Genomic DNA, 26,911 nt, shown 5'->3' with positions numbered 1-26,911 from the left:
CAGGGCATATGGAGCATAAAGAGACATTGTTTCATATGCACCAGCTTATCCGTCCCTTTGGTTTATGTTAAAAAATATACAGTATTAGCTGCCCTTTCCTCTTGGGAAATGAGCAGTGTAGGTAATGGAAACCAATAAAGAACTGTCGTGTGTTACTGCAATCTGTCTGCATTTAGGTGATTCCTATTATGTCCTATATCTGACCAAGGGGGAAAAGCAATTGTTCAAATGAAACCAGGTGACAAATCCTCCCAGTCATTTTTCCCCTTCATCTCTTCACAATCAGAGCACTGATCTGAAAAGCCACAAAGACACCTCAGCATTAAGCATTTCAGCACTCCCAAGAAATGCTTAACCTAAAGTAACAAACTAACCAAAGATCCCCGCATTTCTTAGAGGACAGAAGAGGAGATTTGTCTGGCTACTGAGTATTAAATGACACAAAAATGCCTGCACGTGAATTTGCCATAGCGTAATCCTTCCTGTGACAGACCACAGTGGTTACACTCCAATCACTGTCTTCTCATTGACTTTTAGATTACAAATGATTCATGTTAAAATGTGCAAGACGTGGCAAGACACTGGATTTGTTAAGAGCAAGATCAGGGGAGATTCTGTCTGCAAGGCAGAAGAGCAATTCATGAGATGGATTGCGGGTTTTTACCTCTCCTGCCCATCCAGCCCCGTTAACTGTCACAACACCTGAGCAAGGGCACTGAGACCATTTTTATCCTGGATACAAAAGTGGGCGAGAACAAACATGCCCAGGTTTTCAAATGGTTTTTAGCCACTAAGCCTGGCAGTATGACTTGAACTACGATTGTCTGCGGGACACAAATGAAACAGCCCTGGCAATTCATTTTTCACGAGCTCCTCCGCCAACTGAAAATTAAAGGCAACGCTCAGGTTCGTTTAGTCCTAACTTCTGTCTTCATTTCACGCTCCGAGCACACACTCAGGCTGGAGCCTTAGCTGATGCAAATCAAGAAAGCTCAGCAGCAATCAGGGTTAGACTGATTTATGACAACTGAAGATCCAGCCCCTTACAAGGTCAATATTAGCAGAAGAAAGGAGGGAATGCGATGGCTCTTACCGTGGATTTTGTAAGTAAAGGCACTCCACGGTGAGGGAAGGACTATCTTACGTGGGAATCTTTCATTAGGCTTTTGCGAATGCTTCAGTTGTTCAAAGGCAGGGGGAAATCACACACACTAGAACACGAATCTTGGTAACTAATTAAAGAGTTCTTCACAACGTGCTTTCTCTTGAATTCTGTTTTTCCTGCTTCACTGTTTCATCGTTCTTCATGTCCTTAGAAATCTCTCCCAGTCCTGTAGGCAGCAATCAGTCAAATAAAGGATGAGGCTGATTGCTTAGCATGTTACTAGGGCCCTTCTCCCTTCAGATCTCTTACAAATGTGAATTGGTATTTCTGTACTTGTGAAAAGTTGCTTAGTAGTTTTATTACACAGACATTTCTACAGGAAGGCAAAATAAAGTATCTGTCACTACAACTGGCTCTCAATCAGAGTCAAATTAAATTATTCTCTCTTTATTCTCTGTCCCCCCTCATTATTCACCACATTTACTGAAACGTGGAAAACTGCAGTAGTTGGTCACTATCTAAAAGAGAAAAATGGCTTTAATAGTATCTACAGATAAGCATGAGTGCCTCCTACTAGGAGAATCCATACCTACCTAGTTCTTGATATTTCAGTTAAATGGAATCACTTTTCTGGTTAAGCTGTGGCCTGGAATCTTTGGCGCTAAATAAGCAGTCCCATGAAAAGACTGAAATTCTTCAACAAGAATCTCTAGGAAGCCTCATGTCATTGGTTCAGTTCACTCAGATGACAGAGGAAAGACCCTCTGGTCAGACAGGGAAATTAGTGACGATTCTCAACTTCTCTGCCCACTCAGCTATTGCAATGGCTTGATTCCAACCGTGACGGTACAGACAAGATCCCTTCTACAGTATCCACTCGATACATCATCTCTGCCTATGTATTCCAGACAGAGATACACTTATGAACTGAATCCTCTTTCTTTGTTTTACATTTCACTCAAATTCTTCAGACGACATTGAAGCAAAACTCCCATTTACTTCGATGTGCATTTTTCCTGGGTAGGTTTCTAGGTAATACTAGACATTTGAGACTAAAAGAACATTTAAAATACAGGAATGACTACAGCTCGTGTTTTGCTTTTATGCTATATCCCAGCTTTCCAAATTAACAAAAGCCAGACCAACAAAACGCCCCAGTAACCACGACAATTTTTGCTGTTCTTTCTGTAGTTATTGGCAATGGTGAAAGCATGAGATCTCACCTATAAAATTGTTCTTCCTCACCTGGAAGCAGATTGGCACGGCTGCCGCTTCAGAGATCCACTTCCCGTTCCTAAAACAGCAATTTCTTTGGGTAACAAAGCCATGTGCTTTTGGCAGTAAGCCAGGAAGCTTAAAGAGAAACCTTGAATTCTGAAAACATAATAGACAAGGGACTCGGCTTAAGAAAAGATCTCATCTCTCAACTAACAAGAGGCTGGGGTCATGAAGCAGGCTATTCTTTATACTTGAGAGACCAAGCTAAAAGTCTTAAAAATGTACAAGAAAACCCTGGCTGGAATGTTCACCGTAGGTAATGGAGGCTGCAGCTTGGAGAAGGCTTATCATTTCTCCTGACATTCTGACAGAAATGTGTAATAGAGAAGTTTAGCAGTGTGGGCAGGTTAAATTCTACCAGGCAGGAGGAATCATTTCAATGTGAATCGAAGCGTTTACTCTTGTCCACTTCCAGCTCTGGCTTGTTATTCTCTCTTCTTCCCATAGCTTCATATTTTTAACAGAAATGGTTCATTCTAGAACAGATTTTATATAGGGGGTGCTTTGGTTCTAGGATTTGGTGTTTACTCAAAAAGCATCCTTAACGCATTACTAAAGCCTCACTTAGTTCTTGCTCACCTGTTGAATTATCTATATATTTTCTATGTATGTTTCTACATACTCCATGTGTTCTGCTTTAATGTATTTCCCTGGTATAGCAAATAGTGCAGTAAACAGATTATGTATTGAGCAATATGGTTATGGAAAGTTTTGACTAAACCTTAGTGAATTTATACACATAAAATATTCTTATGAATAAGAATGAACTTCCAGAAAAATGTGCCATTTCCACGTGACAAATAACAGAGTTCAACTTCTTTTCTATCGAAAAAAACCCCAAACAAACAAAGCCAAACCCCACACAACACAAAATGCGCCCAGCTGAGCCTCCTCAGTCTGCTCCTCATGGAGCCAAGGAACCCTTTCTGCTCTTTCTACCCAAAGCATCAGGTTTTCTGCTGCAATCCACCCCACAGCACAGCCCGGACAACACACCATCACCAGCACTATGTCAAGGAAGGAAAACCGTACATGTAAGGAAATACTAACACATAAAGAAATCCTGCTGTACATGTGGCCCCTGTAGCACCGTGGTCCATTCCGAGCTACCGTGAACACGAGTCCCTCTTGAAATGGATGGAGCTCCCAGATCTTAAACGGCTGAGTGCTCCTTGTCCAGTTCTCAGCTTTTGTTGCCATTTCTAGGAGATATTTAAGCTTTTTTACTTGCTCTAGACATTTTCCCTAGCGTCTGTGGGTAGCGTCACTCCTATTTCCAATTGATTTTTGACACCAGGGTGCTCAGTGCTCACTTTAGAATAAGTGGACACTAATTAATGGCAATTTACAATAAAATTTATACTGAATTACATACAGCATCTGCATTAGTAGCCAATGAGTTCATTCTGATTAATGTTATCACAGGAAGAAGCAGGGAGTTTGTAATGATTTGCTAAAGTAGCTATCTGAAAGCTCTTTAGTCAGGTTTCCCATTAATAAAAACAAGCATTAAATTACTTAAAGACAATCATTAATTTAAATAAGGATTTTGTTACCCTACATATAAATCACGCAGAGAAAAGAAACTCAGAAAGCATCACAGTTGTCATGCCACCTAAAAACCCAGAGATGTGCGGTGCCAAAGCGGTCACCTCGCGTTTTTGTACCCCAAGACCCCCAGAAATCTCAAACTGGGCCAGGACACAACTGAGAACCCCACTTCCAGGCATCCCTCAAACCAAATAAAGTGTGAAACAATGATATAGATTTTAATACGAGTAAATCCTAAAAGGCAGTAATCCCACTGAGATCCACATGCAGGACAAGACTCGTGCTGCCTTCCAGCAGCCCTGGGAGATGCTTTAGCAGCAAACCTGTCCCTTCCCACAGCGCGTTCCTCAACTCCAGCTGCACAGGGGATGACAGCAAGTGGCATCAGAGGATCCCAAAAGATCTCTGCAACAATGGGTCACTACTGGCCTTCAAAATGTCCTGCGGACACTGCGCCCCTTACACAATCCAGTGGCACTAAAGGGCAGCGATGCTCCACAAACCGTCCACAGGCTGCCCAAGGTCCCTGGTTCATAAGCAACACACAATCACCGTTAGGAGCCACCACAATAGGAAAAAACCAAAACAAAATAGAGTTGTGAATGGAAGGCATCTGGGAGATCTGTGCTCCCTAGAACTGCTGCTGACATTAATGATTTATTTAATTTCATTTCTTTGGATTTAATTTCCCCTCCAATTCACACAACCTCATTTATTTATATCAAAAGGTCTGGGAGACAAGGATGGTTTCTCTCTGTCTGTGCTGGTCATAGGTCAATAAGAACCTGATGTGGGGTTTTTGGAGGGCTGCTGTACAGAAACAATAATACAAAAATAACAAAACAACATTTGGATTTCGGGCTCCAGTTGCGGAAAGTCTTCCCTCTCGAACCTTGTGTTTATGCTGAAACAGAGCCCCAAACAATGACCATGTAAAAAGTTCAGAGCTCCTGTTATTCTTGGACCAGGAAAGAGAAACAAAAGCGCCGCAGCGGCTGTACAGAAGTCGTGCTGGAGCTTCTCTACGATTGCATTTTTGATGACATATGACAAGTAGGAACATCGATCTTCCAGCATGTTCCTATCTTCCTGCAAGTACAACATACTGTGGATTCCTACCATGTTGAAAACAACAGTGTTGACTCAACCTCCTTGCAGTGCCCTCTAAAACTGATCTTATTCAGCCTGCAGCCTGTCTGCTTTATCCCGGTGCACCAACACCATCCATCAAAGCGACCTGGGAACGTAACAAAGAGAAGTGGCTCCATTCAGGCAGCGATGGGAACGCTTCCCACCTCTTCTGCTCCTTGAAGTGGAGGAACTGGGAGTGTTTTACAGAAAATTAGCCAAGCCTCTTAGTTTCTGTGAGCAGGTGAATTCCAAAGCAGGATGGCCTCGACAGGGCACCCGTCTGAGATGATGTAACAGCCCTGGCTCCGACAGACGTCCTCGGCGGCGGCAGCCGCAAGGTGTTATGTACCAGAGATCACTGCAAAATACTGAGCTCATACAAATATCTAACAGAGAGGAACCGAGTTACTGAGAGTTTAAATGATTTGTGCATGCCAGAACAAAGCGGGGTGCAGGACGAGAGACAAACACGTTAACTGGGGAGGGGGAATGGTGCCCAGCGCTGCCCTCAGTGTCAGTTGGAGCTGACGGGGCTGACCCTCTCCTGTCCCAAACCCTCCTCTGCTCTAACCAGCAGACCCCTCGCCTCCCTGGACTCATCCCATTTTCACAAAACAAACACTGTAAATGCATTAATGACATGAATTACCCCCCAAAGTCCTGGTGACACGCAAAAGTACTGACAGAAATGGAGTTTTCCAAATGAAGTGACTTGTGAACATTTGGCACATGCAGTCCAAAATTAACATCTCTATCCTCCTTCCCAGTCTCTGGCTGAGAATTTGTACCCAGTGGGCAACCCAGAGCCAATAAAGCAGCCATCTATCAACCCCTGAACAAACAGCACCACCACCGTGTTGCCAGAAATTAATAATTTGAGAAAGCTGCATGTCTGACCGGTTCCTAGAACAGCTCCTTCATCCGAGGTTATTACAGACTATCGCTCACTCTTCAGTTTGTCTAAGATCTGCTAAATGCTTCTCTATAAACTCATCACTCAGTGCCCATTCACAGCCATGCATTAACTGCTCGGTTTTCTCTGCAAGCGAGGAATTGCAGATGACACATAAGTCACCATAAACTCCACAGGATTAAGTAAGTTATTGCATCTTACAGCACAACTGGTTTCTACAAATGATACCCTGGAAAATGACATTATCGCTCAGTGATTTGGTTCAATCTGATTGCTACAGTTAATGTAATAATGTAACTCAATTAGGATGCTTTTGTTATGAATGAACAACCTTGTTTAATATCGTCTGACTGCCCAGAGTCAGCTTAAATGCGACGTTGAGACGGCCTGTGAAGCCCAGAAATTCAGTGGTGCATTTTAAGAGGAGATATTGGCATGAATTAGAAAGCTCGGGCAATTTTTAAAGACACAAAGGTCATCCTGGTGCTTCCTGGTAGGCGGACGTTACAGAGCAGGCACCTTTGTAACGCCCGGGATGGGTCCGGATTGTCAGCACTGTTCAGAGAAAGGCTTTCCAGAGTCACCACACACTATCTGACTCTCTTTTTCAAAGCAAAGCACGTCAGGTTCACCTTAAGCTATTTCTTCCCCATTTCTCTCCTCCCACCAGCAGCTCTCAGTGTGGACACCAGTAGCCTCATGGTGGGTATTAATTTGGGAGCCTGGGAGAACCCAGCCAGTTAAATGTGGTTTTGGCTGTACAACACGTACGTGGAGTTATCCACCAACACACCAGCTACACAAGGCACTCCATTACTGTCAAGCATTTATAACATACTCATTGTTTGCTCATCTGCTTTTCTTAAAACTCCATCTCCTTGACTCTCAGAACATGTCTGAGTGAAGTGGTCACCCTGAGGTCCGGCAGTGCAGCCTGTGGTGTTCCCTTCCAGCCACCCAAGGCTCGTTCCTGGGTGACACCTCAAGGCGCAGGCAAAGGGGCTTTTGGAGAAGGTATCACCTTCTCTGCGGGTACCGGGAGGGCCAAGGTCACACAGAACCTGTGTTAACTGAAGGATGGGAGTCCAGAAGGATCCTGACCCTGCTGGTACCTGTAGGTCCAGCCCTAACTCAGACCACGTGTTATTCTCTTCGCTCCTATCCTGTCTGGGGAATTTCTGGAATCCTAGATACACAGTAGCTGTATTTTACCACTTCCAATTCCACAATACCCTTACTAGTGCTGAGCCAAATGGAGAGAAAAATGCAGAAACCCACAGCAGTACTTGCTGGAATCCTTCTCAACTCATTGGTGCATGAGTTTAATTTCCTGTCTCCTTGTTTTCAGCCTGTCCTTGGACATGTTTGTGAGAAACCTGAGACGGTTACACGAGTTTTGGCCTCCAAGACTCTTAAAAACATGAAATAATTACCATAACTTCACTATATAAATTTTTTCTTCTTCTCTTTCTAAAGAAACCTCTACAGAAACGTCTCACCTTCTCAGTTCTCCAGACTAAGACTGTTTTTCTTTTCAAGGCAATGTGAGAACAGACATTCAGAACGGGGATCATGCCTCATACATGATTATAAAATCTCATTTGTTATGAAAAACAGATGTTATTCAATAGCATAAAGTGTATATGAGTATTTTACTTGAATAACATATAATAACATATAGTCCTTAAAGAAACACTTTTTATAATCTAGATACGTTTGGACATGGCCAGACTCCAAGATCCACAGATTGAATTTCTGTCTCCATACACACACACATGCCTGTTCATTAATACCTACTTCCAAATACACATATAAAGCATATAACTAATCAACAATTATTCATATATAGGTATATTGATAATAAGAAATGTGCCAGCATGTTGTAGCACACAGATTTCCTTTCAGAGTAGCTCATTTTTGTGTGGAAGGTTTACAGACACTTGTGCAAAATAAGACAAACCGTCTTCTTAAGAAAGTGTCTCAGTTGAAACACTCGAAACCCAATTTAAAATCCACATCAGCCAGGATAACATTTTCCAAAGGCTGGATTTCAGAGGAAGAGTGTGTGTGTGCATGTACAACGTGTGCATACACACACTCCTATTTCTTCACTGACTTGAAATTATAACTATAGTTACATGTGAGACAAGCAAACCATGCTGTGAATTTACCTTCTTCTGCATCGGTGGCACTGCAAATGAAACGTTGCCTGGCGTTCCCACGTTCTCTAACGACCTTCACCGAACTACTTTGATAGAAGTTTTGCTACATATAAAAAAAAAAGATGTAGCACTAAAATGCGAACAAGCAAAACTATTTATCATTTGGAATGTCTTTCTTATTGTGATCTAAGCTGCGGGGAAGGCTTTAGGAATTTGCATGTTATCCTTGGAGATGTCTGAAACGGTCTCATCTATTTCTTGTACAGCACTGAGCACATCATCAGCTTTAATCTTTAATCTCTTCTTCCTCTCTCCTCCCCTACAGAGAATCAAATCCTACAATCTATACACAGATAAAACTCTTGGGCTCAGTAAAGTTTGGCCCTAAGTTTTGCAATAAAGATAGGAAGATTTATCACCAGGAATGCATTAAACCAAACCAAAATACTGAGTTGTCTAACCCGGTACCACAGCCTAAAACTCTGCCCTAGACCAAACAACGGAAGAAGCGGAGAGCACCTCGGACTGAACGTGGAACGACGGCTGTTCAGGACACTCTGAACCCGGCCAACCTTCTGCTGAGGAGCACAGGAGCCCATAAGCCCTATCACTTTATCTCACCTCATTTTGAACATAAATACAATTAAACACTTCAAAAGATGAAACAAAAAAAGCTAAAGAAACCACCCTTTTTTCCCCCCCGTTCTTCCTCCATCTGCTAATTCACACAAAGTAAGAACGAGGACAGAACAACTTCTCGGATTTCAAACACACAAAACACCTACTTACCTTACAGAAACACTATATAATTAAGTACCTTTTGCCTGAAAATATTATAGATATTAGTGCTGTTGCGGGGAGGAGAGCTTGTGGGCAGCACATACCTGTATTGTAGATACATATAAAACCACTAGGAGGCTGCAATAAAATTATCTTGGGGTATACATTATGCTTTCTCAAGAAGCATTTAAAACCACTAATACATTCCATTTAACCTCTCCTCTAAGTTTCCTCAATACACATTTCTCTGTATAGCCAGACCTCTAATTTTGAATGGCAATATACATAAACAGACATATTGCAAACAATGCACATGTATATAAACAGACACATTCAATGAAAATAATGTATATTATTTTCATAGTATGCAGGTGTACACATAAAAACACACACCGCAAAATATTATACATGTGTATATGCCATAGCTGATATTCTAAGATCCTGCACAAGTACAGTAATTGCTCATACAAAAATAACAAAAATTTAAAATAATGAATACACGCATGTACTGCTACAGTTGTATATATGGAACTGCACAGGACATATATGCATAAAGCATAAAATGGAGTGCAACAGGAACATACAAATATAACACCAACATTTGGTGTATTTGCATATGGTACATGCCTGTTCCACACACACATTTACAACACATATAATTTAATACTCCACATTCCTGGATCTTTTTGCTATTAACTTTAACTTTCATACTATGCTTTTATTTTTAACCACATAAGACAGCTTGCAAGTGATATTTCTCAACTCCTGATGGTTGCGCAGTATTTTAAGACCCCGATGTGACAGCGTCCGAACTTCCAAAGCCCCACGTGCCTGGGGAGGAGCGTTCGGGGGCATCCAGCCTCCCGTTCGGGGGCACCCGCCCCCCGTGTCTCAGTCCTTCACTGTTTACTCAACTGCCAGAAGATGCTCTAAAGCCCTGGGGAGAGCAAAACCTGTTTGGGCCGTTGACATTGAGTATCCTTGGTGCAGAAGTCAGGACCTGCGAGGTATCCATCATTCCTCCTGCCTGCAGGCAGGCTGGAGCCAAGGAACTTGCCGGAGAAGCTAGTAAAATTTTAATGCACTCTGTAGTGCGGTCATGTCATACTCAGTTATGGCAAATAATCCCAGATGCCTGCAGAGGTAAAATGGAGCTGTAATGTGCTTGCCTCCTAACCCGAGCTGACAGCAATGATGTACGACTACCATTAGCGGAAAATATCACTTCAACTAACCCATGATCCAGCTCCGCTAAGGGTCACATTATCCATGAGGAACAAATTACACTCCCAAAGTAAATACAAATTTTCTACACGAAATGGGTACAAAAAAAACGAAAGGGGAGCTGGGCGGGGGAAGAGGGAGAGGGCAGGGGGAGTGAGGAGTGATACGTTACCTATGACAACATGCTGCCGAGTGACAAAGATGATAAAGGACAGGACAAATCACGGGCTGAAGGCGCCGTGGCACCGCCAGCCCGGAGAGCACGTCCCATGCCTGCAAACACCACGGTCGCTCCCCTCGGCGGCACACGCAGCATCTTTTACAGCCACCGCGCTTGGCTCCCATTTTATTACCAACCACTCTAGCTGTAGGGACTCTCTGTGTGGCACATCAAATGAATAAAAAGGGTCCTTATCTTTTCTCCTAATGGGCCTTAAACAGTAAGAAATACTTGATGATTGCCTGAGCGTTGCAAGCATAAAAAGTCTGTGTGATCTTTCACCCTTGAGGCAAGTTGAAGGTGCTGCATTTTCCAGAGTTAAAAAGACAACACCTGTACAAATATGCGGCATAAATCGCACTGATGGGAAACATCCTGGCTTTGCAGAAACAGTTTTAAGGATAATACTGAGAAATTATTTCTCTAATCCTGTCCTTAGCCAAAATAAATATATGGCAAACAGTAAGATATCAGGATCCCATGACCTGAGGTAATTGCTTAAAACTGGTTTCTCAGCCACTGTTTCCCCATGGAGCCTTGTTTGCTGAGCACATCGGTACCCACCATCCAAGGCGTTTTTTTCAAGAATTCAGCTCCCTTTTATTATTGTAAATAATCCTTCTCCTTCCAGGAGAGGCTGGATGGGCCTGATGAATACTCAGCATTTTTGTACCAGCTGGAAGGTGTCACACAAACCTCCCTGGCGCGGGGAGGCCCGGTCTGAGGAGAGGAGCCGCCCGCCCCGTCCCCTGCTGGAGCTCCCACACCAAGTCCTCCCTGGTATGGTGGTCAAACCCTCTCCTGAGCCTCAGGCCACGGCAACCCCACCAGAGCTCCCTCCCCTTCCATTCCCTGGCTGGGACTCACAAGAACACCTCATTCAACCTGCTTGAGTCTACAGACACAAAAATTATGACTGTGGCAGCCATTTACAAAGCAATTTCATCACCAGTTAATCCAGTTATGATGGAGTTTTTGCTTCCAGCAACAGAATAGACAGAACACAGCGCTGCACAAAGCTGTTCTTTACCTTGGTCTTGTTTTCTAGGGGTTGCTTTGGGTTTCCAAAGAAAGGACAATTTGCTGTGTTTTGGAGGAAAGGGAGCACCAGAGCGGCACTGACACATGGGCCAGCACGGCTGAAAATGATGCTCTGTTTATTCGACAGACAAAGCAGGACACTTCAGATCTGGAGGGCAGGGAGGAAATGGCTTCCGAAGTCATGAACAACGCACTTTGCATTTAATCAGTGGTACTGAAAGGCATGCCCTTCCCAAGTTCCTCTTAGAATACACATATTTATAATTACCTAAACCAGTTGAGTTTGTAAAGCAGAGCTAAGAATCATGGAGTTTTTTAACACAGCCAGAAGAATGTTGGAAAGCAAACTACACACAAACGTATACACGCACACACACTTGTAGGTGTGGATATTTAACTACCAAACACAGAAATGCAGTTACACCCTAAGCTGAGTGACACACATCTGCCAATACAACTCCAAAATCTCTCCCTAAAGGACACGCACAAAATAATTGTCCAAAAGCACTTCAGAAACACACGTAGGGTGCGCATGTGAATGCGTCTGTCTGTGTATAGATATACACAAATAACCATCCTGTTATCTGAGAATACCACAGTGATTGATGGTATTTTCCATGCCATAATCTTTGGTTCGTTGCTGTTTTATATGCAATCAAACGTATTAGCATTATAATTAAAAACATTCTGATGCAAGAAATATCATTCCTCAGCTCTTAGGGTGCTCTCAATGGCACATTATTTTTCTCTTCAAACAGAAAAATAATGATGTCTCACAAGCAACACGCTCCCACCAGCACAGGTTCTTAAGTAAGCACAACCGCTACTCATCCTAATCCCGTCCCGAGCTGGACTAAGCTTTGTTGGTCTTCTCCTAGGACCATACGCCAATGCCTTGCAAATTAACCACCGGTATGACCAACCTCCTTCCTCCCTTTGCAGCGTCCCCCTCAAAGCGAAGCCCGTCCCAGCAGAGCCGCTCGGCAGCGTTGCAGTTTCAGCCACAACCGTGGAAGAACCTTTCAGTAGGATGCAAGAGCCTCGTCAAGAGAGAGCTGAGCAGGTGCCGCTAAGATACACACAGAATTAAGTGATCAATTGCAGTAATTTTTTGCAGTTGCACATCCTGTCAAAGCTGGATAAAGCTCAAGCAAGAAGCGGGTCTCTTCTGGTCTTGAATCAGGCAGAAGCAACAACTCTGTGTACACTGCAGTGCAGTAGCCCTTGATCAATGAAATGTTTTCCTAAGAACTGAGAAAACACTAAAGTGCCTCAGATTGAGCTCTTATTTTTAAATCAGTCTAATTAAACAGTGGTGAGAGAAAATGGTAAAGATGGCAAATAAAAAAGGACCTTCCTCCTTACCTCATCTTTAGCATTCGACTTCCTTATCAAAGCTGCTTGTACATCTTTTCAAACAAGACTTCCTTTTATTTCCAGAAGACAAACTACATGTTTGCACTTATGTTTTTAATATTGTATTAATTACCATGGGTATAATCTTAAAGATTGTATCTAGATATCAGAAGATAATGCAGTTGCACTTAGTCAGCTGTGCAGTAGCTTGTCCTAATTATAGATTATCGGCTCTAGAGACCCGCTCAAAGAGTAAGACTGACAGACTTTTAATGGAGAAAATCTGAGTTCCCCTGGGATCCACACGTCTTTCTGATTCAGAAAGAAATCCCAGCGGCATTTGCTGAAAGGATCCCAGGATGGAAAATGACATCTCTCTAAGAATTAGTGCTTCATATTCCCATGCAAGTCCTCCAAATATACTCTCCCTCCACAGACATACTTAGCACCTCTTCAGGTGTTTTAGCAACAGGAGAGCAAAATGCCGACTCTGAACACGCGGGTCCAGCGCTGAGTGCCAAATTGGAATGAAGGAGCATGAATCTATATAAATAGATAGATTATGCACCCCAACATGCCATCTAAAATTGAGATGCTGACACAGCTAAGCAGGGGCTGCACCATTTTTCAATTAAATATCCTTGTTTCTTCCTCCAGAGAAACCTCTGGAGAAATGTCTCATTTGAGGGCAGACACAGACAGAAAGTGACTCCGTCTGTCGGCTCCCAAATAAAGGCTGGGGAAGATGGATTGGAGGCACAGCCACCACCTAATAGAGATCAGGTATCAACAATGATTTACACAGCCAGAGAGATACATATTCAAGTGGGGAAGAAATAATAGTCACAGCCTAGGAGATATGACTTTTCCTGCTCTGCCACCACACAGCATTCATCTGCTCCTCAGTTTCCCAGGCCCTGCTCCCTCCTGCGTTCTCCTACTTCACCGTGGCCCATCCAGTCACGCTTGAACCGACTCATCTTTCAGCCACCTCGGTCCATCACATGCCTTTCAGCACACTCATCTGCCGTTATTTTTTCAAAAGCACTGGTCTATCTTTCTAGATTCCAGGTCTTATTTATTCTAGTAGAAATACGTGTCTGTCTTGCATTACTTCTGCCTCTCCTGGATGTCTTATTTCCCAGGCACACTGAATGATCAGCATGGGTTTGTCTTCACAAATCCTAAATGAAGCAAAACTGCTTCCATTCCATTTTCCAAACAGTGAGTACAGAATTATTTGCAGCAATATACCATATATTATGGATACTTCAGGATATCAAAATCTGCAAGAGACGGCCCTAAAGAAAAGTAGAGCTCCTCTTTCCAGAAACCTTCCAGGCAAAGATGTTTCTGGTGGGAGAAGAATAACTCCACAATCCACAGAATACATTGACCCAGGAGCGACCAAGAGCAATGTGACAATTGGCTACTGGAACAGCTCCACAGTTGGAGGCTAAAGCCCTCATCATGGTACAAGACATTCGGGTCAAGGACCTTAAAACTCCTAATCCTGCTGACTACCCTCAGCTTCTCTGGTTATTAATGAAAACCGAGGATGCTGAGCACTACTTCTGAAACGATCAACCTCTTGCACAGAGGTTTGGTCCCCTCACACCTCCCACTGCATTTTGCTTACAGGAATTTTAGGTCCTAAAAATGTTATTTTATTTAAAGCAGGAATTCAAAAATCTTCTGGGTCCTATTGAAAGAGATCTAAAAGATCCTGCCTGTCTGAGGAGAAGAAGTTTCTACTTGTCAGTTAAACAAAGGAATAACACACAGCCTCCTTTATAGTGTGTACTTTACCTGTCATCCAACAGCCCATTATCATGTCACGGCAGAGTGCACTTTTCTACAGGTCACTTTGTTTAAAATGACATGGATAATGCACATGTCAGCGAGCTGACAGTCCCGACCGTCCTTCAGAGATAAAAACCGCAAGAGGAGCGCCTGTTCTTATCGGGGCTACATGCCTTGGTCTATCATCTAAGTCAGGCAGAACATGATTTCTCCAGAGAGCACTTTTTTCATTTCCTGATTTTAAGAAAATCAAATAAGCACCATTTGTCTTCATCTGAATATGCTTGACCTGCTCAAATGATGATGTCTCGCATTTTATAACAGGCTACATATGCTGAATCCAAATTAACAGCAGAACAAGCCTTTAGATCTTTGCCTGAGCTGCCAGCACAGGCTGAATAAATACACCAGGGTTAGCTGCCGTCTCCAGGATTGGGCCAGAGCTAGAAAACTCTGGTTCTGGGATTTGAAAAGCGCTAAGTTATCAGGGATATTTGGATCTGCACTTAATCTCCTTTCATTAGGAGGGAAGACAAAATATAGATCACAGAGATGAAATACACATTTGGATTTTCAACCCTTCCCACGCAAGTACTGGGATATTCTGTGTGAGGTACATTTTGAGTCTCTCTTGTATCGTGTTGCAAAATCCATCCTGAACCAGCACACCACCACCATTCCCCAAAGCTGCCTGTCTTTTTATACAGGATCACTGCAAGAGGAAAGCACGGTGAACCCGCAGAGGTTTAGCTCTGCAAATGCAGCCCTGGCAGGAAATTACACTCCTGGTTCTGGGTGCCATAAACACAAGAGCTAAAATTCAGTTTATCATCTTCCACTGCATAAGGAACATCCTGAAAATGAATAATCACTTCATGGGATGGAATGTAATGGCAATGCATTAAAAATTCATATCTAAAAGTGCAGGTTAATATTCTGTGCAAAAACCCAACAAAACCTCCCCTTTCTGTTGTCACACTGATTAACTCCAGTGATTAGTTCCCTTATGAAAGGGAAATCACTGCAGTTCAAAGTAAACAGTAGTTCTTTAACATAGTTAGCAAATTATTAAGAAACATGAGGGGAAAAAAGTCTCTACTTGGGAAATTACTGGAAAAGCTGAAGGGCAAAGCTTTGGCAGTTTCATACAGAGTGTCTGAATATGTCCTTAGCTTCCTGTTACAAAACCATATAGCAAACTCATTGAATTCATGAAAGGTGGATTTTACAACATATTTGTTCTTTTCTGTTGTATCAGCTGCATACCAGCATGGTCATCACTCTTCTTCTTGGCTTGACTTGGAGCTGCTTAACAGAACCACTCATGAAACTCTAAACAATCCAATGTTATTACATGAACAATGTTTTCAGGCAGCATTTTACCCTCCCCCAACTTCCACCCCCCAATTTTTCCAGTGAAAGAGGAGGCAAAAGTCATTACAAAACATCCTTTAAGGCTCAACATACAAATGAAATTCACAAAATCCTGGAAATAAAGAAATGAGACCAGTTTTTATGCAACGAGTATTTCCTTTTTGCCGAAGAAGAAAGGTAGATATTAGTCTGTTCACAACATAAAATACGACATGCATCAATGTGAATACTAGTTCTATTAGACTTTGCTATTAGACTTCCAAACAATCAACATTAGAAATCACGTATATCAAGTATGTATATCAAGTATCACGTATATCAAGTATGTATATCAAGTATAACACTTCAATTTAAGTTTTACGTCCCTCGCCTGCAAAGAAGCAAAACAGGCGGTAGCAGTGGTTAAATAACTGTTGAAAAGTGCAAACGTGAAGGTTATGAACATATTCGGTTACTGTTAGAACTTCCCAAAGGAAAATGGAGCCAAAGAAGGGGTTGGTATTGAGAGTGCTGTTCATAAACAATCCATGCAAACCATGGCATGAGTATGTTTGAAGAAGAATTGTGTGGCCTCCAAAATATTCATTAGAATTCTCTTCCCTTGGAGGTCTATTCCAAAATAAAATAAAGGGAACAAAGTGTTTTCTTTGTATAGAGATTCTTTAGATCAACCCAAAAAAGAAACTTGGAATAAATAACAGAATAATAGGATCCAACCAATTCTTTTTGCTCCCATACTGATTCTCTTTCTTACCTTCTCTTCTTGATCACTGTCGCTGTCACACTGAAACACAAAAAGGAAAAAAGAATAGGTAAGAGAAACTTGCCACAGCAAAATAGGAAAGATTTCTATGAAGGAGATGGCTGAAACACTCATAAACCCTGGGCCCTCAAACCTGGTTCCTTCAGGAAAAAGCTCTATTACTGTACAGTAGGGAATTTCCCTTCACGCTGTTGTTGAAGACGACACATTTGTATGTTTGAATTATGAAAAAATTGTGCTGAAAACAACAAAAGCCATTTGTAATTCCCCCTGTTATTTGAATTCACATGGACAGGAGCTGATCGTGCGTGAGTACATTCAGACTACAAAACCAGATCAGGAAGAAGCAAGCCCACATGAGAGGCTGCTTTCCATTGCTGGCAGTATTTCTCACACCGCCTGCCAATAAATCACCTTCACAGGCTTCTCAGCCGGGAGGGGCTGAGCTGTGCCTGTCCCACAAGAGAAGCATCTACCAGGTCTTACTCCAGGACTACTCAGAGGGTTCACCTTGTACCTTTGCCTACAGCTGCTGAGCTGAAGAATTCAGAGATCACAGCGAAAGCAAGAACACACCAAATGAACTGATTCATTGAGGTTCTCTATAATTCAAGAGTAGGCCGGCTATCACAGTAAACACATTACTATAAAATGCTGAACAGTAACACTAGTGGGGCTTGCTGTGTATCAAGTGCCATTGCTCGATTTTTTAATAACTTTTACTGTTGTAAAAATACAAGAGGACTAGATGAATCAAGCCACAAGTGCAGATAAGCATCGGCAACCCCCAACACGTTTCTATTTGCTAGGAGTACAAAAGCTGTGCTGGCACCAGACTGTGAGGACAACAGGACTCACCCGCACCTCCCAGCGTCTCTCGGACCAGATTTGCTTCATCCCAGCTAATTCTGGGTAGCTATGGTGTGGTCACACCTGGCCACCGCCACAGCAGAAGAACAGGGAAAATACCTCCTTCTGGGCTGCTTTTTAAACTGCAAGTTTCGATTCCAGAGGACTGAACTGTCTGTGCTATTAGATGCAGAGCTAGGGACAGAAGTTTGGACGAAAAGCATAGGAACCCCAAAGAGGAGAACAGGACTTTCCTCAGTCCAGGACCAGCTGATCGTGCTGTGTTGTTACAGAAACTGTTTAAGTTCTTTGTGGATCTGTATCCTATTTAATGTGCCCTTGAGTATTTTCACAAGACAACCATATTGCTTCAAAATTAGTTACACTTTGTGAATTCCAAAGGTCACCTACACAGTGGGATGTGAACAAACATAGCCAAATACACCCACAAATGTATGCATTTGATTTGCACAAATCATCTTCTGTGTGGTTTTTAATCCTAACTTTTCTGTTTCACTGGCTCTTTCCTCGTTTTCATCAGTACAGGGGGTGAAAAGGTGCCAATGAGCTACATACCCACAAGTTAGAGCAAATAACTATTTCTAGGTATGTTTCAAATAATTTTAAATGAAGCAAAGATGAGATAAAATTACTATCTGCTTTCAGATAATTCCAGATAGAAAGGAAAGTGAAATTTACTTCATAAGTAAAATGATGTATATAGCACTAGCTGCACCTAAATACTCTGGTAACAAACAAATGAGAGGGAACGTGAAGATATGAGAGAGTTTTAGGTTGAATTCAGAAACCCTCATACAATGATCAAGTTAACGAAGAGAGTATGCTTAACTGACAAAAGGAAAAATTCACATTTCTAGAACAGCATAGTATTTATATGAAGTACTCATACTCTTACCTTGTAAATATTATGCTTTTTGTCTTCAATGTGACTACACATAAGAGATTTTGGTATATGGGTATGTACAGGTAAGGGGGTTTGCAAAGCAAGGCCCTACATTTACAACAAAGCAAACATGTGGACTTTCATCCATAAAAATCACAGCATGTCACAAAGATTTTCCCTTTCCTATCTCTATTTTGCAGTTGGAAAAATTCAGCTTTTGGGCTATAGCATTTTCTTCCATGGCTTGGTTAGAGCCAGGACAGTTCAGTGGTTCTGGGCTCCCTGCACTGGAGGTCTATGTGTTTGGGATGCATTATAACACATGACACATCTTCTAAAACAGGGAGCTCAGAACTCATTGCTCCATTTGCTTGTGTCCTCTGCCCACCCTCCAGACAAACTCCAATACAAGCGCTGATGGTAATGCCTGAATCCAAAAGGAGAAAGCAAGGGGGTAAAAAGATACATAAGCCATCAAGAATGACTATCTATGAGCCGCTGGGTTCCGAGGGTTGGGACACATGCACACGTGTGCCGTGACCCAGCCGTGGTGACAGCGCTTTGCAGCTTCTCCTTCCCCCACCAGTTTTTCATCTGGCTGAAGGAATCTCTCCTCAGCTATGGATTAAGTTTTCTCCAGCTCATAAGCTTGGAAAGAGCTCAGGGTTTTGTGTTTGCTGCAGCGTGGAGGTACTTGGGGAGAAGAGGACTTGCCAGCAGTGACATCTGAATTTGCCAGCAAAGCCGTTACCCGCCTCCCGTCGAGTCTGCAGAGCAAGTGCACAGAGCGATGTCGGTGGGAAGCTATTTCCATCAAAGTGTTAAGCCTCCTGCTTTCCGACAGTCCAGTTCTAATTTCAAGGTCCGCTTAATTCCACATCAAATAATTACTGCTGTACCCAGAAGCACCTTGTCTCCAGAGTTAAGCATATGGCGAAGGACTGAGACCTACTGGTGCCCATTATGGAAGCAGCATGGATGCCAAGCCGATTAAAAATGCTCAGGCTCCCTTCACAACATGCCCGGTGACTGACAGCTTCGCGATTTGGCCAGTCACTGTGGCTGCCAAAAAAGCCTCTGCTGCACGGAGGCCCACATGGCACTCGGAGAAAACAGTTCCATTCCTGGTATTAAATTCCCATACTGACCCGAGGAGTTTGCTGGGAGCTCAGCAGGAGCGAACCATCCAATTTACAGCTCCAGCCCCCAGAGCCCTCTGTGCCAGCCTCTGGCAGAGACGAATGTTGGTCAAACCCCTCCAGCTCATAAATTATGCAAAGGCAATAAATGCACTCAGCAAACAGCTCCTAACGTTTGCCTAGCCTGGCTCCAGCTCCGCTTTGTAAAATGCCAGGAGCCCTGCACACACGAGGCATCTATTTCACTCATAAAGAGGTTTTGTTGTTGGGGAGCCTCACCGTCCAGCAGTGCTGCCCTGCTCCACGGCCAGAACTTCAGGGACAAGTTATATGAAAGAAAAAAAGGAGGGACAGGAGGAAGGGGCATGCTATTTAAATTCAGTATGTACATGTTTGTGTGCAGGCATACACATTGCATGTGCATGTTTTGCACAGTGACGTTAAACTGAATTTTCCCTGAGGATGAAAGAAATGGATTTCTTCTGGTTCATGGTAAGAATCAGACAATTTATGAGCACGGGGAACTCCACAAAGACTCGCACAAGAGGGGAAGAGATTTGCTGCTCAGACTGGAAGCTGAACCGGAGCAACTGTTTGCTCTTCCCATGCCTGAGACTACATTGCTGTTCAGTCACTCCGGGTATTGCACTTACACCTTCCCCAGTGGCCCTCGCTCTGATGTGCTCATTTACATTTTTGGATGCGTTTTCTTCCCACGGGTGCCAAAGCAAAAGGTGCTTCCATCTTCTGCAGGCTTGCTGCTAACCGCTTCTGGAGAACAGGTCTGGAAACCAAAGCCAACAACTGTTGATTATCCAGAATTACTGGTCAATCTGAAGACCTGAGTCCGCACTGTTCACTCAATTCCTCCGTTTTTCCAGCATTTCTCTACCTCCCGGGGCCATAGAAAAAAAATACCATGATTTAAGTACCTTGTGGTTCTCAGAGCGCCAGACTGTTTTGCAACTGATGTGATGCAAACGCTGTGTACCAGCCTTCTGCTTTGGGTCAAGATTCAGTATTTTGTGCCTATTACAAAAAGATAACTTTTCAGTGTTCTCCCACGTCATTTCAGGAAATCAAGGCTCAGAGCACACAGTGCATCGGAATATTCTGTAAATACCTGGGAGTCCAAAATATCATTCAGAGATAGCATGACCTGATTTTGGGGTAATTGCCACTAACATCACTGGAAGCTGCGAGTGATAATGTGACAAACACGTCCCACACCCAAACAAACAGCGGCTTCCTTCTCTGATTCTTAGGCTCAAGGCATTTCCAGTCTCCACACTGAGCACGAGCCATGACGGACTGCGGGCACCTTTGGCCAGGCTTGAGAAGAGCCCGGAGCCAAGCTTCCAAAAGCTGGCGAACATCATCAAACACCCACCCAAGCAACCAGCCCTGGGCTCTCACGTAGGCACCGAAATGAAAGCCAGATTAGCGAAACTGCTGAGCACCCGCAGCTCCACAGACAGCCAAGTTTTCAAATAAGCGGGGCACAAAATGCTGTGAGATCCTCAAACCACAGCCTGACAGGCTCCTCAGAGGAAGGATTCTTCAAAATGGCAATTTTACGCTTTTGAAAGTCTTGTACAGGGCAGAACGGTCTCAACAGTTTTCCCGAAGGACCTAGAGCACTACAAACCAAATCCAAAGCAAGGGACATATACGTAAAGCTCACTCAAAACCAGCTCCACAGATAAAATTCTTAGAGAACATATGGAAACGTTAAGGTTGTTTCTAATTCCTATATATTCAGAGGCAATAACAAGCCCAGACTGACAATAACTTGCACAAAGTGGCCATAGTTACCACTTAATTGTTCGAACACCTTTAATAACTGACGTGAGCAGGCTACCAGCCACCACGTCACTTGACACATATGTGCCGAGTGCTCAAGCTTCATTTTGCAGTATTTCTGCAAATCCATGCTCAAGAAACACTAATGGGAATTAGTAACCCACCAAGTCACATTTTCATACATTCTCTGCAGTCAAAATTCAAATAGTTGTTCCTAAAATTAACCCCAAGTGAGGAGGGAACATACAAAGTCGTAAGGTCTTCATATCAACTTTCCACCCCAGTTTAAACCTTCTAAATGGCTGCTATCAGTCGGGGCTGTGAAAGCACAAGATACATTCCCTGTGATGTGGAGCATGCACACAAACCCCTGCAGCGGGAAGTGCAAAAAGAACTTTCCAATTCCCATGCAAGGCTTTAATTGCTGCTGTGTTTTGTAGGAGAAAAGGAAAGATTGGGCTAGAGACTAGTTGTACCTCCCAAATCCCTGCCCCAGCTCAAGAGTCAAAACCACAGCACATCTCCCACAGCACCCACAGAATGAGACTGATCCCAACGCCACATTTCAAAAATCAGACACCTTATGAGGTTACAGCTATAATTTGAGCTCATTTTAATAGCTGGAGAGAAATCAAGCTGGGTAAAGGTCTGTGCCACCTCAGCGGCTCATTCAGGCTGAAGCAACACTACAGATTTCTATGTACCTGCCTGATTGAACACATTCTTGTGCAAAAAGTGGCAATCATTGAATATATCATGTACAATGACATTGAGGAGGGCATTGTTCTCTATTCTGCTCAATGGACTTTGCTGGAACAGCTATTTCATATCGCGGATCCATTTATCATTGCCACCAAAGGAGTCAGTGCTGCTCAAACGCCGGCGCTGAACAAAGTGGTTCTGCTCATCTGTCTGCTGAAAAGAAATCTGAAGCAAATGAGGGAAAACCCAGACCTCAGCCATGTTCACACTGACATTTACGATATTCTTGTCCATCTATCCGCCAATGACAAACTGACAGCCCCAGAAAGGGCAAAGATGATATTGTAGCTATACAATTCGACCTTTGCTTCCAAGAAAAATGGAGAAAAAACCCACCTCCTAGATGAAAGGAGATCCAGACAGGGAATAAATGGGCAATTTTCTAATTGATGAAATGGAGCCAGGCAGAGTCACAAAGAAACTAAGAGCAAGAAATTCACTTTTTTCATTCCTATCTCTGACTTTGCCTTCAAGCGCCATTCAGCATGGAGCTCCTTGCCAAGGAATCTTTTATATATATATAAAAATACATACATATATAGCATCTCCCCAATTGGTTAACATCACCGTCTGCTTCGCAATTCTTCACCATTATCCACAGTGAATCACTGTAAGGAATGACTCTGAAACAGAGACGGTCTGCGAAGTTTAAGGTCTCCTTTCTCAAAACCTAAAATTACGGATTATTCACAGAAATGTCCCATTTTACACAAATTACCTTAGTCTGGACAAAAGATTGCAATGTTGACCTCTAATCTGAATTCCATTTTATCCAAACTACTTCACTTCAGATGAAATGTATCAGTCTTGGACATTTAAAGTTATCTTGGTCACTTACAGGCAAAATATTCAGAACTCAGAACCACTTTCAGCTGTAACTCTTTTTAATTCCTCACTCCCGGGACTTTTATGATTGTTTTATATATCAAAATGACACAATTAGTGGCTCATTCTAGCTCTACGAGCAACAAAACTATGGTCTGATAAGAACCATATTTTGAATATTAAAATGAAAACATCAGATTACATTACTATCCATGATGAAGATGACCCACCGTATATTTCTATAGGATGTGGATATAGCCTTGGCAGCTGGTGGGTATATACACTCCTGTAGACCACAGGGAGCCGAGCCCTCAGTCCTGCCCCTGCAGGCACCGTCACAGAGGAGGGTCAAGATAAACCACCCGATAAGAAACACATTCTGCTTTGCTCCCTGGAAACTGAGCTGAAACTGGGGTATTACTGCAGTTATACAGAAAACACAGCTTCTTCCCCTGGTTATCGCTCCCGATGGCTTCTTACGGTGTCATTGCTCAATGATCCCATAAGTGTTTAAGATCCAATCCAGCCGTCCCCAAAGAACAGGACGATGCTCCCACCAATGTCAGTAGAAGATTAAATGGGCTTTCCAGGTGTCCCATTAGAAAGCTAACGATGCCATGAGTAACTCAGCTCAGCTCAGCATCTTCAGAAAGCTCCTGCGCAAGTCAGGCATCCGCATTGCACTGGACTCACCACGTGCACAACCGAAGCTTCATCTTAGGAATCATTCCACTTTGCAGTAGGATGAACTCCCTGCCTCAGTTCCTCAATACGCGAAAAAATGACGATGTACCTCTGCATCTGGGACTCCAAACATACATTTGCTGCCTCCCTATCTGCCTTTCTGGCTGTAGATAATATGCAGAGTGTAATGTTATTTTTAACATCCTCTCAACTGATGACGCCCATTTACAGTGTTTCACGTCATTTTTAGCATCCTCTCAAAGATGAGTACTTTGTCGGGTTTCCAAAAATAAAGAAGAGTAAATAATAATAAAAACGTGGACTAAGTCAATAGCACAGACTTAAACTAATCAGTTTTTAATGAAGTCAGTGCCTAATGGTGCATTAGCCAGTGTCTCTGCAGAAGAAAAGATTCCTATTTTCCAGAACTGGTCTTAGCTCAAGAGTTCAGTTTGGAATTTGAGTCTTCCAGGTACTTACAAGCTAATGAAATCAAAATATCCTGATGGACAAGAAGCAAAGCATGTTACGGGTTAAAATAATACAAGAATCTATTTTTTCCACTGTGTTGTGATCCATAAAAATCACCCTGAGCCTTTCCTCTTTCTTCTCTGCCTGTGAAGCCAATTGCTTTGATTGCAGTGATATGAGCTTGCTGAAATGACTTGCCCTTGCTTGTGAAGCAAATGGAACATGCTAATAGAACTTATCGCATTACCCGATGCAAAAGTGCCATAGCTCATTACTTTAAGATAAAAGGATATCATTGCAGACGGGAAGCAGAATTGACTTTCTGAGGCCCGACTTGATGATGATTTAATCAACTGCTCTCTTTCACTTCTCATCTCTGCGCCTGTCGCTTTCACAGGTGCTGTTAAATGAGACACTCAGAAAGTGAGCGGAGGGAAAGAAATTGCTGTCATTACTTTTCAAGAAAGGAGGTATGCAAATTTTCGACAGAAAGATTGCGTTCATAATGGGCCTGGTAAAATACAAGGATCATGCTTGACAGGTGAGGGCAAGTCATTTGTACGTCCTTAAAGTGAAGCAACCATCCTCATTTAGAAATTGTGCTCGATAAGAGAAGCTACAAATGAAAACCACGCGAAGGCTGAGAAGCAGCAAGCAAACCCTGGAAGGCTTTGCTATGGCTGAGCTGCCTTCGGCAGGTGCCCGACGCCTCCACACGTGTCTGTTCCCAATGCCAGATGGCCAGGTTTTGACCTCAGGATCTCACAGACAGCTCCTCTTAAATGTTTTTTTGCTGTCAGCTTTACGGTCTAAGGTCTGAGAGTTTCTTCCCTTCTCCATCACTGCCAGAAACAGAAATTACAAGACAAAAAATGAAGTAAGGGTTGAGTTAACTTTGAAAACAGAATCAATAGGTTGAAAACAACAACTTGTTTTCTTGTGCATGTAACTGAGTATTACAGATCTTGGAAGGTCCGGAGCTTACGGCTTGTACAGCCAAGTAAAAAGCCAAAAGAGTAATCCACAAAAAGGGTTGTGGCAGGAGGCAAAGAGGATGAAAAGATGCTTCTCTAAGGCTCAGAAGAACCTGCGTGATTGCAACACAAAAGGGCAAAACCAGGGTAACAATGTTCTATTGACTTGATGGAAAGGTTCCGATATTCCAAAATTAGAACTTAAAAAAGTATGATAATTGAGATGATGCATTATGTATGGGTTAAAAACAGCCTACAGATCTCAGATGGCTATTGAGCTGTTTGGATCATTTTAAATGGGGAAATGAGAACTACCACGATTTATTGGCATCAATCAGAGACTGATAGTCAGCCACAGCAAACAGGTTCCTTGGGAACTCCCCTGCATGCAACAGATACGGCAGTTTGTCATAAAAATGTTGACATTTTGTCTCGGATAACAACATAGGACTTAAATAGAATTACTGTCATGAATATTTAGAATTAAACAAGAAATGGCTAGGAAACACTGCCACAGAGGAAGCTTGATGGAATGGAATAGGATTTAAATAAGAACAGCTACTGTATCAGTTCCACAGAAAGGTGTGTTGTAAGAGTCTTCTTTCCCAAGACAGACCGCTCATTTAGCTCCAATGCTTATTTATGAGATGCAACTCTCTGATATCTTAGTTGACCTACGTGTCGGGTTCTTAACCCTCGCCATGTGGGTAGTGATCCAGTAACACTCTGTACTCTTCTCTCGCCAAAATACTTCACTGCAGGTTGAAAAGCAACACGATGGAGGAAGGACACGACGGAGGAAGGACAGCATTGGGCTGGGCTCAGAACCTCTGTCCCTGCCACCCAAGTCACAGAGTCCTAGAATCAGGTTGGTTGGAAAGAGACCTATAAGATCATCATCAGTCTCTGCTTCTGTCAACCCTCTACTCTCCACCTCTTTGGGCTGTTCAAACCCTTACAGTCGGGTTAGTTTTCTCTCTATGTGCTTAGAAAGTGTGCAGGACAATAGCGCATTTCTCTTAGAGAATTTTGGTCTTAGTAAATAAAAGAAGAACAAAGCATTAAGACTTGGATCAGGCCCTAGACACATCATGCCAATTTTCAATATAGATCTCATCTTCCACCATCTAAACAGCATGGCCTATAGCAAATTATATCATTTCAACTGAAAATTATTTTTATTTTAAATAGCGGGAATGCACACAAAGAAGCAGCAATATCGATACCATATCGATAACGGTGCACAGGGGTTGATCTCTTTTACAGGCTGCAGCAACTCTGAGCACAAAATGGCTACTGAAACACACATGGAGATCCAATTGATTTGTGAAGAAAAAACAGTTGTAGAAATACTATCTAGAGGGAAAAAAAATAACAATAAAAAGCCTTCTTTCCTCTTTCCCAAGCAACAATAACTCTTTAGCTTTTCAGCTCTGTATCTTTACACTAGGCTAAGCAATTTAAAATGAATTGTATAAATAATAATAATAATAATTCCCCAAACCACCCAAAACAATTGATCCTTAGGGATAAGACCTTAACAGCTGAGCTATAAACCTCTGAACATTGGATTTTAATGGATACTAAAAAACCCTTAACTAAGCCCTATAAATATAACCTGAAACAAAATGATTTGTGTTGTAAGCTGTTTGCAAACTCCCATAAATGTTCCTCATTGTCATAATGCCAGAAAAATAACTCAGACTGTGTACTCAAGCCCTGTAAACTGCCTTCTATGCTGTGGTTTCATTCTCTGTTTCAGAATTCATCGCTCGCATAGACGTTATATATTATTATTA

At 42.7% G+C, this 26,911-nt stretch overlaps 1 protein-coding gene across 7 annotated transcripts in view; it reads right to left on the bottom strand.

The window, feature by feature from the left end:
• The window catches only part of AUTS2 (activator of transcription and developmental regulator AUTS2), a 713,568-nt gene that overhangs the window by 209,900 nt on the left and 476,757 nt on the right, over positions 1-26,911 (bottom strand). For all 7 annotated transcript variants that reach the window (XM_065852903.2, XM_065852902.2, XM_065852904.2 and 4 more), the window contains one exon: positions 16,693-16,722. In XM_065852903.2, coding sequence (XP_065708975.1) covers positions 16,693-16,722 — 30 coding nt within the window. The remainder of the gene's footprint in view (positions 1-16,692; positions 16,723-26,911) is intronic.

This window comes from Patagioenas fasciata, chromosome 19, assembly GCF_037038585.1.
Source record: "Patagioenas fasciata isolate bPatFas1 chromosome 19, bPatFas1.hap1, whole genome shotgun sequence".
NCBI lineage: Eukaryota > Metazoa > Chordata > Aves > Columbiformes > Columbidae > Patagioenas > Patagioenas fasciata.
Note: the sequence above shows the minus strand (reverse complement) of the source record. Positions and strands in the feature narration are given on the sequence as shown.